At 49.6% G+C, this 14,186-nt stretch overlaps 1 protein-coding gene across 1 annotated transcript in view; it reads left to right on the top strand.

Annotated features, from left to right (window-relative positions):
- Positions 1-3,157: 3,157 nt before the first annotated feature.
- LOC149327615 (endothelin-converting enzyme 1-like) overlaps positions 3,158-14,186 on the top strand; it is a 58,301-nt gene continuing 47,272 nt past the window's right edge. Inside the window, exons 1-2 of the mRNA XM_089563141.1 lie at positions 3,158-4,122; positions 12,926-13,357. Of these exons, the coding sequence (XP_089419267.1) occupies positions 3,187-4,122; positions 12,926-13,357 (1,368 nt within the window). The 5' untranslated portion in view covers positions 3,158-3,186. The remainder of the gene's footprint in view (positions 4,123-12,925; positions 13,358-14,186) is intronic.

The raw sequence follows: 14,186 nt of genomic DNA, 5'->3' as shown, positions 1-14,186 counted from the left end.
ACTCGAGCCAAAATGACAATGACAACTCCGCAGACAGTCCGTTTGTCAGAACAAACAAACCAACCCTGTTCATGTTGCGCTGAGTGCCGCTTTGTTTCGCTCGTTTGCATCCATAGTGCGCTTTGCGGCCACAGAGACGGAAAGAGAGGAGGTTGCCACAGGTTCTCAAACAATATTTATGACCGAAAAAGACGGTCAGCGACCAGTGGCGATCTGTGTATGTAAATGGGCCCGGATATATAACGATTGAGCTTCGCCGGCGAAAAATGGACGGTTCTGAGACGAAAGTTTCAACCAGTCGCATCATTCCCCATCGCCGCCCCGCCATCGCTGTCTCTTAGTGCAGTATTCATCTCGCTTATTGATGAAGTTGCCACCTTTAGCGCCATCTGTCCCATCGCATGCTCACTACTTATAGGTCATTTGAGCTGGCAATGCGGCAGTGCTGCACCTCCATGTCCAGCGAAAACTGAGATGGCCGTTTACTCAAGGGGCATTGGGATTGTCCCTGTGACAGGGGTATTACGCAATGGGTGAGGGAAGAGCAACGCCTGCTCAGCGCCCGTTATCGTCTTCCTTTGCTCGTACATTGTGGAACGTCGTGCTGGAACATCATGTTGAAAACGGGGACACGGCAGAATGGCACACGACAAAATAGCACGGCGACAAGTCAGCATACGTCAAAACTGCCCGATAAAAATTGCCGATGATTACGTTATTTCCTAATGCAAAATTTGAGCGCAGCTCACCAGCTGTTTCAACTTTTCGATAGATTGAGACAAAGAACGCCAGCAAGATATGTATGTACAATTAAAGACAGCTTTTTATTTTCCAGACATATTCTTACTTCAAAAAACACTCCACTAGTGAACTGTAAAGTTACACTTGAGAGAGATTACAATACAAAAGAATTATTGCACTTAAAGTGCACTACCACAAGAGAGAGAGGCAAAAATTTAGGCGGGCATTTGTAGACCTAAAGTGCGGAGGGGCGAAAGCCCTAAGCGCAGTGTTGCTGCTTGTGTCACTGATGTGTGGTTAAGATGGTAAGCTTCGCCTCTAATAAGAGTGAAACGCGACAGCGTGCAACGCTGCGAGGGAGTCCACAGAACGCCATCGCCCATTCGGCTCTACGCCTTTCTCGACGGTAAATTGGTTTTTGAGGAAAGGAAATGTACCTCTCTCGCATATCTCGGTGGACACCTGAATCTCGCCGTAAGGGAAGGGAGGAAGATGGGAGTGAACAAAGACGCCATATTAGCTAGACGCGACTTTGTTCATTCCAAACCGTCGACCTGGCATGACGGAGTGGTTAGCATGCTGGTCTCGCACTCCGGAGACCCTGGTTCGATTCCCTAACTCGACCAGTTTCCTACACGGTTTTAGTTATTTATGTGATCTGACTAGAAAAGTATATTAGGCTAATTTGTCTTTACCATTGTTCTAATGCCATCCATCATGTCCTGTCACTCACCTGTCAAGTGATGGAACTATCTAGAATGTTCGACACAATATCTATAAAACGTCTAGAAACGGCTGCCTATTAATGATGGTTAATGATAGTGAAGCATGACCTGCACATTTCGTGGTACTAGTCAATGTATGGTTACTGATAGTTAACGTGATCTCAACTAGTACACTTATTAATTAGGGCTAGTTAAGGTACAGGTGCAGTGCACAGTCCCACGTGCCATTTCTTAACTACTACTAATTACCAATTAGTTATTTAGTCATTAAATATAATGATATATTCATGTAGTCCTTTATATCATGTTCTGATGTCTTTCGATTGCACCCGATTAAGTATCGAGAGCAGGCGAAGCGGTTGTATAAAAGAGGCGTCTGGCGGTGCAGCCCAAACTAGAGATGGACGAATCGGCTCGGCTGAAGGACGCCAGAGACCGCCATTGGAATGAAACCATGCGGCAGCGACGTGCAGAAGAGACCGAAGATGAAGCTATCGCTTTTTGCCAGGTTTAACCATGCTAAACCATCAGCCAATTTTTTGACGTGTCATAGTCCTCGCCCGTCCTCAGCGGCCATAACTAGCATAAAGCGGTAAGGACGACTTTAGCTAGAGAGGCTAGCTGTTAGAAGAGGGAAAGCGAGAGGCTTTTTGCGATAGCCAGTGCTCCAAGGCTTAGCGCGTCTCTGGTTCGAATTCACATTTTTTTCTACTTCGTACCGTTCTGGCGCATAGTCTTCAAGTTCGGAAGGATCGAAATGGCACCTGAGAACTGCAACAAACAAAATAGACAAACGAAAGTGTGTAAAGGATAATATACATCTAATTTTAGTTTCATGCCATAGAATTCGGATATCGAGCCAAACTTCCTTCCATTGAAACGATCACCAAATAAACCACTTATGACCGGTTTTCTCTGCTGTCTTCAGCGAAGTGAAATTTAGTGTATTACCATATCGTTCAGCGTGTTAATTTTGTTTTTGCTGGACCCTCCCAAACTTCAATCCCAATTGGGCAATGAAGGAGGCGAAATTGTGGTACACCCAGAGACCTACGCCGGATTCATCTGCCAGAATTCAGCACCATGATGGTAAACCTGCAGAATCCATGCTTCCAGAAAACCTTCAGCTGTAGCCATTTCATTACCCGCCAGAAAAAAAGTGAAAATTTGAAATCGCAAATATTACCCTACCCTGTTGCTTACTGAGCATGTGAAACGAGCAATCGCGAACTTCAAAGGTCGTAGCCGTATGTGTTGATTTACCGTCTGCGGTTATGGCTCTGATAATTCAGCCATTCAGCAGTGCTCCATCGTACTCCGCTATGCTGTTCTGACGTCGTGCTGTTTTTTCCCTGCTCTGTCCAGTCATGGTACTACTTTTTCGCTGTTCTATTTTGCCGCTGTGCTGTTTTGGTATGGCTTTTCTTTCGCTGTGCTTTTTTGTCACTGTACCATTTTTCCCCTTTGCTCTTTTTTGTACGCTGTTTTGGCGCATGCTGTTTCATAAACTTACCACACTTAATAGCAGTGTTTGCCGCTTATCTGGGGACTTCGAGTTCTTGCAGATAAGGCCAATTTCTCCAACTCTTATGGCAGGAGTCTCATTGAGAGCCAGCTGGACAGGAGCGTGCACCCCTGCCACGACTTTGCTGCCCACGTCTGCGGCCGATGGATGCCCCGCAAGGAGTTCGCTGAGCTCTCCCGCTCCGCGCTCACTGACATGCAAATGTCGTGGCTGAGCCAGCTGCCCGATACACTGGAAAAGAGCGCCGACCAGCTGCCGGTGCTGAGGAAGGCGGCAGCCATGTTCAACAGCTGCTTAGCGGAGACGGACTCGCAAGTCAGCGTCGTCAAAGAATTTATGCGCGAGCATGGCCTCGCATGGCCCGAAGATCCCGAACATATGTTGGCTCCTCTCAAGGTACTGTTCGACCTTGCCTTCAATTGGAATGTAAATCTTTGGTTTTCGCTGAAGCTGCTCCCGACAGCAGAGGAGGACCACCAGAAGCGGCGCATCTTGTTTACTCCTAGCGGCGTGATGCCATTCTGGAGAGCTCTCTTCGGACAAATACCGAAAAAACACTTTAAAAAAGTTTACACTGACATTTTTAAACTTTTTGCTAATGCCACAAACGGACTGCCGCCTTCTGGGAGGATCGAGGAGGACTACAAGATCATCCAGTACGTATTCCACACCCTCGTCCGGTCGTCGACGTGGGAGGCCGGCGTTCCAGCTGTGTTCCCGCTGCGCGAATTGGAAAGCCACTCGAAGCTGGCTAAGGCGGCACACATTAAAGATACTATTGACACCATGATGGCTATCGATCCGCCGTTCACGATGGACGACCTGATGCTTTTCAGCGACATGGCCCTGCTGGAGGGTGTACTAAACATTTTCGAGAACACCACAGACACCACCGTGCTGCGCCACCTGGCGTGGCTGTTCCTGTTCGCATACGCAGCCGTCGCCAACCCCGGCGCCGTCCTGCTCATCCTCCATGGCAGCACCCTGCGAGCGAGAGAAGAGCGGCTCCGCTTCTGCGCCGCCCAGGTCGAGGCCAGCTACAAGCTGCTGGTGTCCTCCGCCGCCGTGGTTGCGCACTTTTCGGAGGAGGAGCGTCGCCGCATCGACGGTCACCTGGCAGTCATGCTGAAGGTATGTTGATGGTTGCCTGGAATACATAACCATTACTGCTTACAGGAATTGGTCACTAAGCGAGTCAGCCTGTGACGGGTGAGACGAATTGCCTAACGCTGTAGAGGCAGTGCAGAAACAGCCTCCGTCATACAGTAGGCATGAGGCTCTTGCGAAGTCACCCTCCTGGTGACCGAAAAACTATTTAATTGGAGCGCGCTTGGCTAGTTGAAGAAATGTCTGAGCAAAAGAGTTTTACTGAGACGGTGTTAGTACTGCCGCTGTGCGTAAAATTCGGCGTCCATGCCGTTATCAGCGAAAAATTCCCTGAGAAGCAAGCTAGGCGGGCATCCAGATCCCGTCACCCTGTGGCGTGATCACAACCTGCCCACCTGTTTGTGATTAGACTGACCACCGTGGTAGTTGGTAGTTGAATTAATAACTGGTTTTGAGAAGTTATCCACGAGGAGCAACCTGGGCCGCACAAGCCCCACCGATAGTACCACCTGCCATCGCTGAACCATCGCTTAACAAGTGCATTATTTCGGCAGGAGCACAATGAGGATTCCCATGTATCTTGGAATGTAAAGTCGAGAATTGCCAGTTAAGCATCTATGTGCGTAAATGCACCAAAGCTATCGCGTAATGTTCTTAAAGCGGAGCTTAAGTGCCCCCTCGAATTTTTTTATCGTACTCCGGCTTGCAGGTCATGACACGCAGTGTATTTGTAACGCAATTTGTTGATAAGGATCACAACACCATCAGAAGGGGCACTTGTTGATAGGAATCACAACGCCTTCAAATTGACATTCGTGATAATAAACAGGGCAAGGAAATAAATGCAGAATGTGCCTACTCTCTACATATAGCTCTATGGGTCACAAAGGAAGTGCATTTCTTTCATTTGATGTATGAGCAATCGCAACGCAGCGACCTAGCCCCTTCGCAAAACTGAAATAATGACACTTAAAAGTGCGTAGTGGGGTGATGTGATGTGTAGCGAAAAGATGATTAATTGATGTATTTTGAAAACCTTTAGATGATAGAGACTAAAAGGATTGATGCCAGCCTCTGGTAGGTACAAAAAACGTGTTTTGCCAAGCGGCAGTTTTGGCTTCTTGGTGCCAGATTACATACAATGTAGCGAAAGAGGAAACCCGGACGAGAACACACTCGAACGAACGATGGATGTCTAGAAACTCCTGTATGTTTTTAGGTCGAAAGCCTTTAATGGCTCATACTGTCCTGAGCACCCATGTCGGCAGATCTAGCCGCGTTTCGGCGTCACTACAAAACACTCTGTCGAGGCTGGAAATCGAACCAGGGCCTTCGGCATTTGAAGCGGAGACGCCACCACTCTGCTACAATGGCTCAGGGTTTCAGCATGAATAAAGGCTCATCTGGTGAATGCATGGGTCTGATAAATCGAGTAAAAGGAATAAAATAGTAAACAATAAAAAAAGAGTAAAGTAAGAACAGAAATAAAAATAAACAAGAAAAGAAACAAAAATGAAAAATAAAATAAGAGAAAAGAAACAAAACTAAAAAATACAACAAAGTAAAATATATAAAAAAACAGTGCACCAAGAAACTCTTTCGCCTTGCAGCACTTCAGAGAGCCAAAGAGCCTCCTGAATTTTAGAGCGTTAGCTCTACTACTCGCGTTTATCAATTTCGCATTATTCTGAAATCGAAGGTCGTTTTTTAAAATGGCAGATGCGATGCTAACTATCGTACAACAACAATGTATACATACCACGTTACTAAGACGGCCACCATACTATAGCACTAAGGTGGTGCCCACCAGGGTAGCTTACCGTACAACTACGTCGGTTGCAGCGTATACCCATCAGATGCACTCGGGTGCCGCAATATAATTGCGTACTTTCATTTCGCTGTATATACTCCAGTTTGGAATCATTGGCCACTTAGCACCACTATTCGTATATAGTCTGTGGACCACTTAGTTGACGCAGAAGGTTCGGAGTGGTATCAAACGACCCGGCGTTTTATGAAGCACAAAAGTGCTACTTGAGCAATAGCCTAGTATGCGATAGGGTTTCGCACCGGCGATCTTTGATATCCCAAACAATTTCCGTCAACATTCAGACGGGCACGGCGGCCACACCATTCGAGGAGGAACGTTCCGAGTGATCTCAAATGACTTGTCTTGTTATGTACCTAGGATAATGTCGTTTGTAGTGTAAAATGTCGATATAACGAATTTGTATCAGATATAACAAAGACGGATACACGCCACGTGATCACGATGCAATATCCGATCGATAGGCGGTGCTACGTATGGGTTGCCTTAACGGATGTACGTAAGGGGCCGCGTTGTGTCGTCACTAAAGAATGCATACACAAATTCGTTATTACAATCACTAAACGCTTTTTTTAAAACGTCTTTATTTCTGCATTTCGTAGGCCGATACCTTGCGGCAGAACTAAGGTGCTTCATGGAGGTTGGGGTGGGGGAGTGGTTAAGGGTGGGGGTGAGGATGGGGGTGGGGGTGAAGGTCGGATTGCAGGTTGGGGACCGGTGTCCGCTTCTTCCTCGAGGTAGTGTCGTCCCGAGGTCGGCTCCGCGAAGAGATGGCCTGGCCCTTCATCTTCCTTGAAGTAGGAAAGAAAAGTTCAGCAGAGCCGGAGTGCGTCTGATGGCCCGATATGCGATGGCGGATCGACCCATTGCTGCAGGGTTCCAGGTCGAAGCCCGCCCAGGGACTTGAATGCTCTCTCCCGTACTGCGTCAAAGGTAGGGCAGCTCCACAGGAGATGTTCGGTCGTGCCTCTGGCAGGGCACGTCGGGCACTGAGGAGTCGGGTATCAGCGCGGGTTTATGAGGTGCAGCTTCGCTGGTGATAGAAGCTGGCCGGTCTGGGCTCGGCGAAGGAGCACCTCCTCCACTCTCCTTAATGCGCTATGTGGACGGCGATATAGTTGCTCAGGGTTGGCCAAGTGCTGGAGTATGCTGCGACGATAGCGTTGTGCGCGATGCCATGTCTCCGCCCTATCCATATGGGGCGACGACGGGTGCGCAACGTCATCAGGGGGCCAAGAAGCGGAAACGACTGTGGATCCAGGCAAAGGTGCGGAAAGAGCTGCTGCGCGCGCTGCCTGGTGTGCCTTTTCGTTTCCAGTGATTCCTTCGTGTGCAGGAATCCATTTGATAATGACAGTGTAGCCCTCCTCTCGCAGGCGACGGGCTTCTGTTCTAATAGTGTTGAGAACGGCATAGTCAGCTCCCCCTGCGCGGCAGGCGGTGTACGCTGCTTGTGAATCTGTGTAAACATGGTAGGTGCAAGGAGCCGGATCTTGTCTTTCTACTATTCGAGTAATGGCAAGTCGTATGGCAATGAGTTCGAGATTGGTGACGGTGTGTTCCTCGGAAAGCCGTTGAACTACAGAGGTATCTGACACAGAATCGTGGCAAGCTATAGCGGCGCAATGTTGAAACTGAGCGGCGTCTGTGTATAGTTGGATGGCTCCTTCCTGGGCTAACTTGTATGATGTCTTCTCGTGCCGTTTGGCGGCAGCTTTGCGCCTTTGAGGATTAGCCGAACTCATATTCTTTGGTAATGGCATACCATCTACTAAGTCGATCAGTTCCCATGGCGGGGCAGCGGACGAAAGTGGCTCTAAGTTGTCAACGTTGTAGCCTAATGCCCGCAGGATCTGTCGGCCAGCCGCCGTTGTGGAGAGACGGACTCGCTGGGCTAGCGATTGCTGCTCTGCCAGATACTGTAGGGCATTGATTTTGCTGCATGCGTGTAGGTTCACTACTGGGCAGTACTGCGGCAGACCAGTAACCAGGCGCATCGCCTTGCGATTGATTCGCTCAAGCTGAAGGCGTTGGGTTGCGTTAAGCCGCATGTACGAATATGCGTACAGGATTTTTGATGTTATGAGTGCCAGGGTTATCTGACGGAGCCCCACCTCCTTGATTCCCCATCCACGCGCAGAGACGCGGCGCATAAGGTGTAAAGCCTGATGACAGCTATGCATCGTGTTATGGAGCCAGCTTTTGGCTCCTCCATCCTCGTCAATAAGCATGCCGAGTATACGGATTGTTTGTTTCCGGCAGATTACTGAGTGCCCTAAATGAAGAGAGATAAGTTTGCGTTCGGCCTCGGCTCGTACCCGCGAATCATTTAAGACAACCACATACTCGGTTTTTTCCGGAGAGGTTTCCATTCCACACTTCTTGATGTATTCATGGACGGCATTAAGGCCTGTTTGTAGGGCTTGTTCTTGCTCTGCAGGGGACCCTGAATTAGTCCACAACGTTATATCGTCCGCATACACGGCACAATTAAGACCGGGTATCGAAGACAGCATTGGCGGGAGACCTGACATAGCAATGTTAAAAAGAGCCGGTGATATGACAGCGCCTTGGGGGACACCTGTTTGGTTATGTTGCCATTCACCCTGAGTATCTCCAACCACTACTGAGAAAGTTCTTTCTGCAAGGAAGGCTTTCACGAAGCGGTAGAGGTTGCCCCCTATCCCCACTTCCTGTAGCCGGCGAAGTATGGTCGAGTGGGGCACGGAATCAAACGCCTTTTTGACGTCTACCCCAACAACCACTGGGAGCTGTGCGCTGCTAGGGTTGGCGAGAACGTCGTTATAAAGCCTTCTGAGAATGTCTTGGGCACAGAGCCCTCGACGAAAACCTACTTGCATAGGAGACAGGACGTTGTACTTGTCTAAGTACCATTCAAGTCTTCTTAGAGCCATACGTTCCATGACCTTACAAAGGTTGGACGTCAGCGATATTGGCCTGAGGTCTTGTAAGGTTCGACTTGGCTTGCCAGGTTTTGGAATTGGTATTACCACTGACTTCTTCCAGGCAAGAGGAAGATCACCGTTGGCCCAGTACTTGGTGATCTCTTTCAAGAGGGCAACTTTATGTGACTTGGGAAGGTTCAGAAGTGTTGAGTAGCGTATATCATCCGGCCCTGGGGCGCTATTGTGATTGGAGTCATACAGAGCTGCCTCCAGTTCGTCTAATGTGAAGGGAACGTCGTAATCGTTTGATGCACCTGATACGGGGTCCGCAGGCAAGACATCGGCATTTTCAGGTTGGGGAAAAAATACCTTCCCTGCTTGTATAGCTAACTTCGCCGCGGAGACATTCAATTTCAAGGCCATGCATTGGGCAGGGGAAATTGGCTTCTTGAATCCAAGGATAGCTCGAAATATGTGCCAGGCCTTCGATAAGTTAGCTGCTCCATTGAGTGAGTGGCACAGCAGATGCCAGTCTTGGAGAGCGAGCTGCAGAGTATACTTCTCAACTTCTTGACTGATGCGAGTGAGAGCCCGCCTTCGATGGGGTGTCCGGCCTGATCGGCGATACGCCTTGAGAGCCCGAAGCCTATGATTCCACAGATTCAAAAGGTGGGAGTCCGGCTTTGGGGCATCAAACTTGACTGAAAGCTTCGTTGTAGCTTTCTTCTTGGCATCGCTGATATGAGTAATGAGCTCGTCTAACCCTGTGGGAGCGTTCACCGTACCGAGCATTCTACGAAAATCGTCCCATGAGACGTGCTCCTCTATTCGACGGCGTTGTTGCCGCTGTAACGACTTTCGCCCTCGAGGAGCCCATGAGACCACCACGGGATAATGATCACTGCCCATGACATCATCAGCCCTCGACCATAGGATCTCACTGGGATGAGACACTAGTGTCAAGTCTGGGGAAGTGTCTTGTTGACCTTTGTGCTGGCCAAGGCGAGTAGGTAGCGTGAGGTCGTTGGCTATGGTCAGTTTCGCTCTGACAATTTGCTGCCAAAGGTGCCTTCCCCTAGGATCTGAGTGATGATATCCCCAGCTGCTGTGCATGGCGTTAAAATCACCCCCAACTACAACGCGATCCTGGGGATATATCCTTAAGAAGTGTTCTACAAAAGACATATCTACTCGATATGTCGTAGTACCGAATGATCGCGCATAGATTGAAAAAACTAAGGCTTGTTGGTCGCCATCTAAGTTAAGGCGTACTCCCGCTACCTCCTGCGTCTGCGTGCATCACGCGGAAGTATCTAGTTCAGTGTGGGCCGTGCGCGACAGAACAAGAACGCATGCCTCCCCATTGGCTATTGGAGGCGCAGATCGCGATCTTGGCCCGGGACGCCGGTGCTCTATGGAAGGGGTGCAGTAAGGTTTGTACCCTATTAGATTTGGCTTATTAATGCCAGTCTCCTGAAGCAGGACTGCTAGAGGAGGCGTTGGCGTGATGGACAGTCTCCTCTGAAGTTCCGCTTGTTTGCGACGGATTCCCCGGCAGTTCCATTGCAAGAACCATATAGGAGAGTCCGAAGCAAAAATGTCATGTGGTTTCGCGCTAATTCCTGCCATTATTAAACTGAAAGGTACGCGGAAGTGAAGATGATGTGTGCCCAATTTCGGGCTCTTGATTCGGAGAAACCTGTGACATTCTCAAGAGTGGGAGCATACGCTTGATCACCTCGGCAGTGACCAGTTCGATAATGCGCGTGAGCTGGTTTTCATCTAAGTGTAGCGTACGCGAACTATCTTTTGCAAGATTCGTTTGCGCGCCGCGTTGCGTATCACGGAGTGTTTCAGCATAAACCCGATGAATGCGCGCTTGCTTTGGTGCCGCCGCGGTATGCTCAAAAACTGCGGTTAGAGGTGAGGTGGCATTCCTTTGGCTATTGCTCTCAGATTGTGTGGAGGGCTTGTGCGCGCCTTGCCGTTTAGTTTTATGTTCGCTGTCTCGTGTCTTCTGCATCGCCTGACTTTGTAGTGGAGGGAAGTCCTGATTAACAAGCACAATTGACTCCGAGGCTGATTGCTGTGTACTGACAGGGCTCTTGTGCGCCGTCGTCGACACCGTTTGGTTACCACGTAGAATCTCGGCTTATTGTTTGCGTTCTTTTCGTCGCGACACTCGGATACGACGAAAAATGCCATTCCTCAAGGTTTTTGTGGCCTGCCGCCGAGCAGGGCACTTTGGGTCCGTGGCTACGTGGGGACCTCTGCAATTGCGGCATAGTGGTTCCGTCGGACAAACCTCGAGGTTTCCATGTGCAAGGCGACCGCAGTACGAGCATCGACGTTGGTCGACTAGTGGACACGAAATTGCCCTGTGTCCGATTTTGTGACAGGTCTCACATATGATAGACTTCGGGTGATAAGGTGTCACCGGAAGGAGTATGCTGTACAGATGAATTTTTCGGGGAAGTCTGGAGCCCTCAAACGTGATTAGAGCTGCTCCGTTCTTGCCCATAGGCCTGGCGTTTATTATCCTGCACGAGTAGCACGTGACGTTTGCCATGAGCCTTTCGCTTGTTAACCCGTTGGCACGATAAATGACCCCGCGGATCTGGCCGGGGCGTATGGTTTCATAAGCTTGGATAGGTGTCTCCTTTCCAGAAATTAGGAGAGACTGCAGTCCAATCAGATGGTCTCTGGCATGCATATGCGATATGTCGACAGCAAACTGATTGCTTCGTTCAAGAGGCCGTACTTGAAAGCCAGAGTGAAAATGAATTTGCCGAAGCTCATTAGCAACAGCTTCGTGCAGCCAGTGTGCGGGGAGTGTCCCTAGTTGTCCAGGTGAGGTTAGCTTAATTATCACAGTGTATTTAACACTGATTGGACCGGCGGCTGTGCCCTTGTTCTTTCGCCTAACAGGCTGCCAATCATCTTCTTCAGTATGTTCATTATCAGCCAAGTGATCGATTCTGCCCATAGGGGTGACTATGGACGCTGAGGCACAGCCTAGCGATCGATAATGCGCATCCGTGAAGCGAGCATTTATAGCTATCTGCGAGTGGGCATGTTTTACGCCGTGTCGTTTGTTCTCAAAGCGAGTGCTTTCTTGAGCCATCCGCGAGGTGCCTGACCCCATTCTAGGTTGCTTGGCAAATTTCGAAAACGGAAAAGTGCAAGATCCTACCTCGGAAGGGGTGCTTCCTGGCTTGTTTTCCGTGGAAAGAACAGAGAATGGGTTGGAGACGTATCGTCGCAACCACTTGAATGGCTTCGTCATCTGCCATGCTTTCGTCGGCGCCGAGCATGGCGTCAGGTTGGGCCGCGTTATCTGTGCCGCTGCAAAACGATGTTACCGCGGCGTCTTGCCGAGGCTGCTGCGAAGCCATGTTGGCGGCTTCGGCGGTAGGCGTATCCGATGCATCCGGATGGTTTCCTGGGGTAGTCGTTGACGCGGAAGCGTTGAAACCGTCGTCCACAGGTGGCGAGGAACACGATGGGGGTGGCCCATTCATTTTTGGGAGCCTAGCCCAAAAACGTCCGGGTCAGAAAACTTCAAAAAGTCGGAGCGATGCGAACGTGCGTCTGTTCGAGACGGCTGCTTGCAGCGCCACCCCACTAAACGCTTTATGTAGCAATGAAAAAACTCGGAGCGAGCGCTCGGTACTCGATCGCTGCCTCAGAGCCGGTTCATTTTTTTTTTTCCGTGTGTGCTGCTGCGCTATTATGCATGTCGTGCTCTACCATTTCACGCTTCTGCCGTAACTCGATGGAACGTTGATGTTGGAGAGGGAAGACCGAAGAACGTTACCTTTGTGGAGAAAGCGCTGTCGTACTGCGGCACAATGGATGCCGAAGGAAAAAGGGCGCTTATCAAGTTTGCCAGCGTTACAGATTACCGCTGTACTGAGCTGAAACTACAGAGGTTTGTTTGTGAGCCTTGTGTACGCATATACGTGAAGAAAGTACTGCTACGCGTTTCGTGCCATACCGCAAGTGGTAACCGAAGCGTGCTCTAGTGACTGGTTGTTTCCAATGCGCTGTGTTTACGACGGAAGCATGCACGGCGACCACCGGCTTTTCGCAGATGGCCATGGAGAAGAGTCTGGCTGCGTCGTGGCTGGACAATCAGACCCGGCAGATGGCCGCCGATAAGCTGAAGAAGATGCGCAGGGTGCTGTGGCCGGACAAGGAGTTCATCACGAAGCAGCGACTGGAAGAGGTGTATGCCGATTTCACAGACAATGGCTCCTCGTTCGCCCATTACTGGATCGCCACTCGGCGCTCCCTGCGAGGTCTTGTTGGTTCGGACGCCGGCCTTCAAGAGCTGCGAATCCGCGGCAGCGACGAGCAGCCGTACATCGAGTACTTGCATGTGACCAACTATCTGTCGCTCTCCCTGGGAGCCCTGGCGCCGCCTGTTTACTACAAGGACGGTACCAAGGCAATGCTGTACGGCGGCCTGGGGTATTTCTACGCCAAAGAGTTGCTCCGAGCTTTGGATACGGAGGGCGTGCAGGTAAGTTCGGTGCGCGCATCGATTGGCGGGTTGAAAGCCTGCCCATGCATAATGACGGCAATGTATCCTTGAAAGACATCTGTTCGAAGGACGACATGAAAGCAATGGCAGTTAGCCGCATGAACGTGGCTTAGTTAATGCTCTCGACGAAGAACAATGCTGGGCTGAGCGAGTTGGAAAGCATTTCTGTTAACATCATAAATGTTCGAGATAAAGAAAAAATGTCGACAGTCTCACGTGCTGTTTTTCTAAGCGTGACCTTTATAACACGCGGAATGATTTTGTGTCGAAAAGAACTGGAAAGGAAGAAAGCGCTCATAAATACTCGCAGCTTGCGGAAGGCAAGCTGCTGCAAGTAAAAGTTGGAACGACAAAAAATCTTGAACACTCCTTATCTCATGTTGTCATAAGTTGATGAAGGTGTTAACGGAATATCGGCGTGCTCTGGACGCCGCTAGCTACTGAGCGAACTAGGGGATAGATTTAATGGATTGTGCGCAATTTCGGACATGTAGGACATTCCTCAAGGAACGGGAACCAAGGTCAAAAGACAGGATTTTCTGACAATGCCCAAAGGACAGTTTGCACTAATTGCTGAAACCGAATTCCTCTCTATAGCTGCATGAATTGTGTAGAGGACACATGTCTTCCCGGTTTCATGAGGAGGAGTACAGGTATAACGCCTTTGTCTCATATTCACGCCTTATGGTGAGCTAAATGATGACACCGTTGGTACGTCACGGCAACTTTACAAGTGTGAAGAAAAAAACAGTCTGAAATGAGCGTAAAATGGCTATCTTAGCGAAAATATTCAGACAAAGGCTGCTTT

The sequence above is a fragment of the Amblyomma mixtum genome, chromosome 10 (genome assembly GCF_055824585.1).
Source record: "Amblyomma mixtum isolate Tamu chromosome 10, ASM5582458v1, whole genome shotgun sequence".
In the NCBI taxonomy this organism is placed as follows: domain Eukaryota; kingdom Metazoa; phylum Arthropoda; class Arachnida; order Ixodida; family Ixodidae; genus Amblyomma; species Amblyomma mixtum.
Note: the sequence above shows the minus strand (reverse complement) of the source record. Positions and strands in the feature narration are given on the sequence as shown.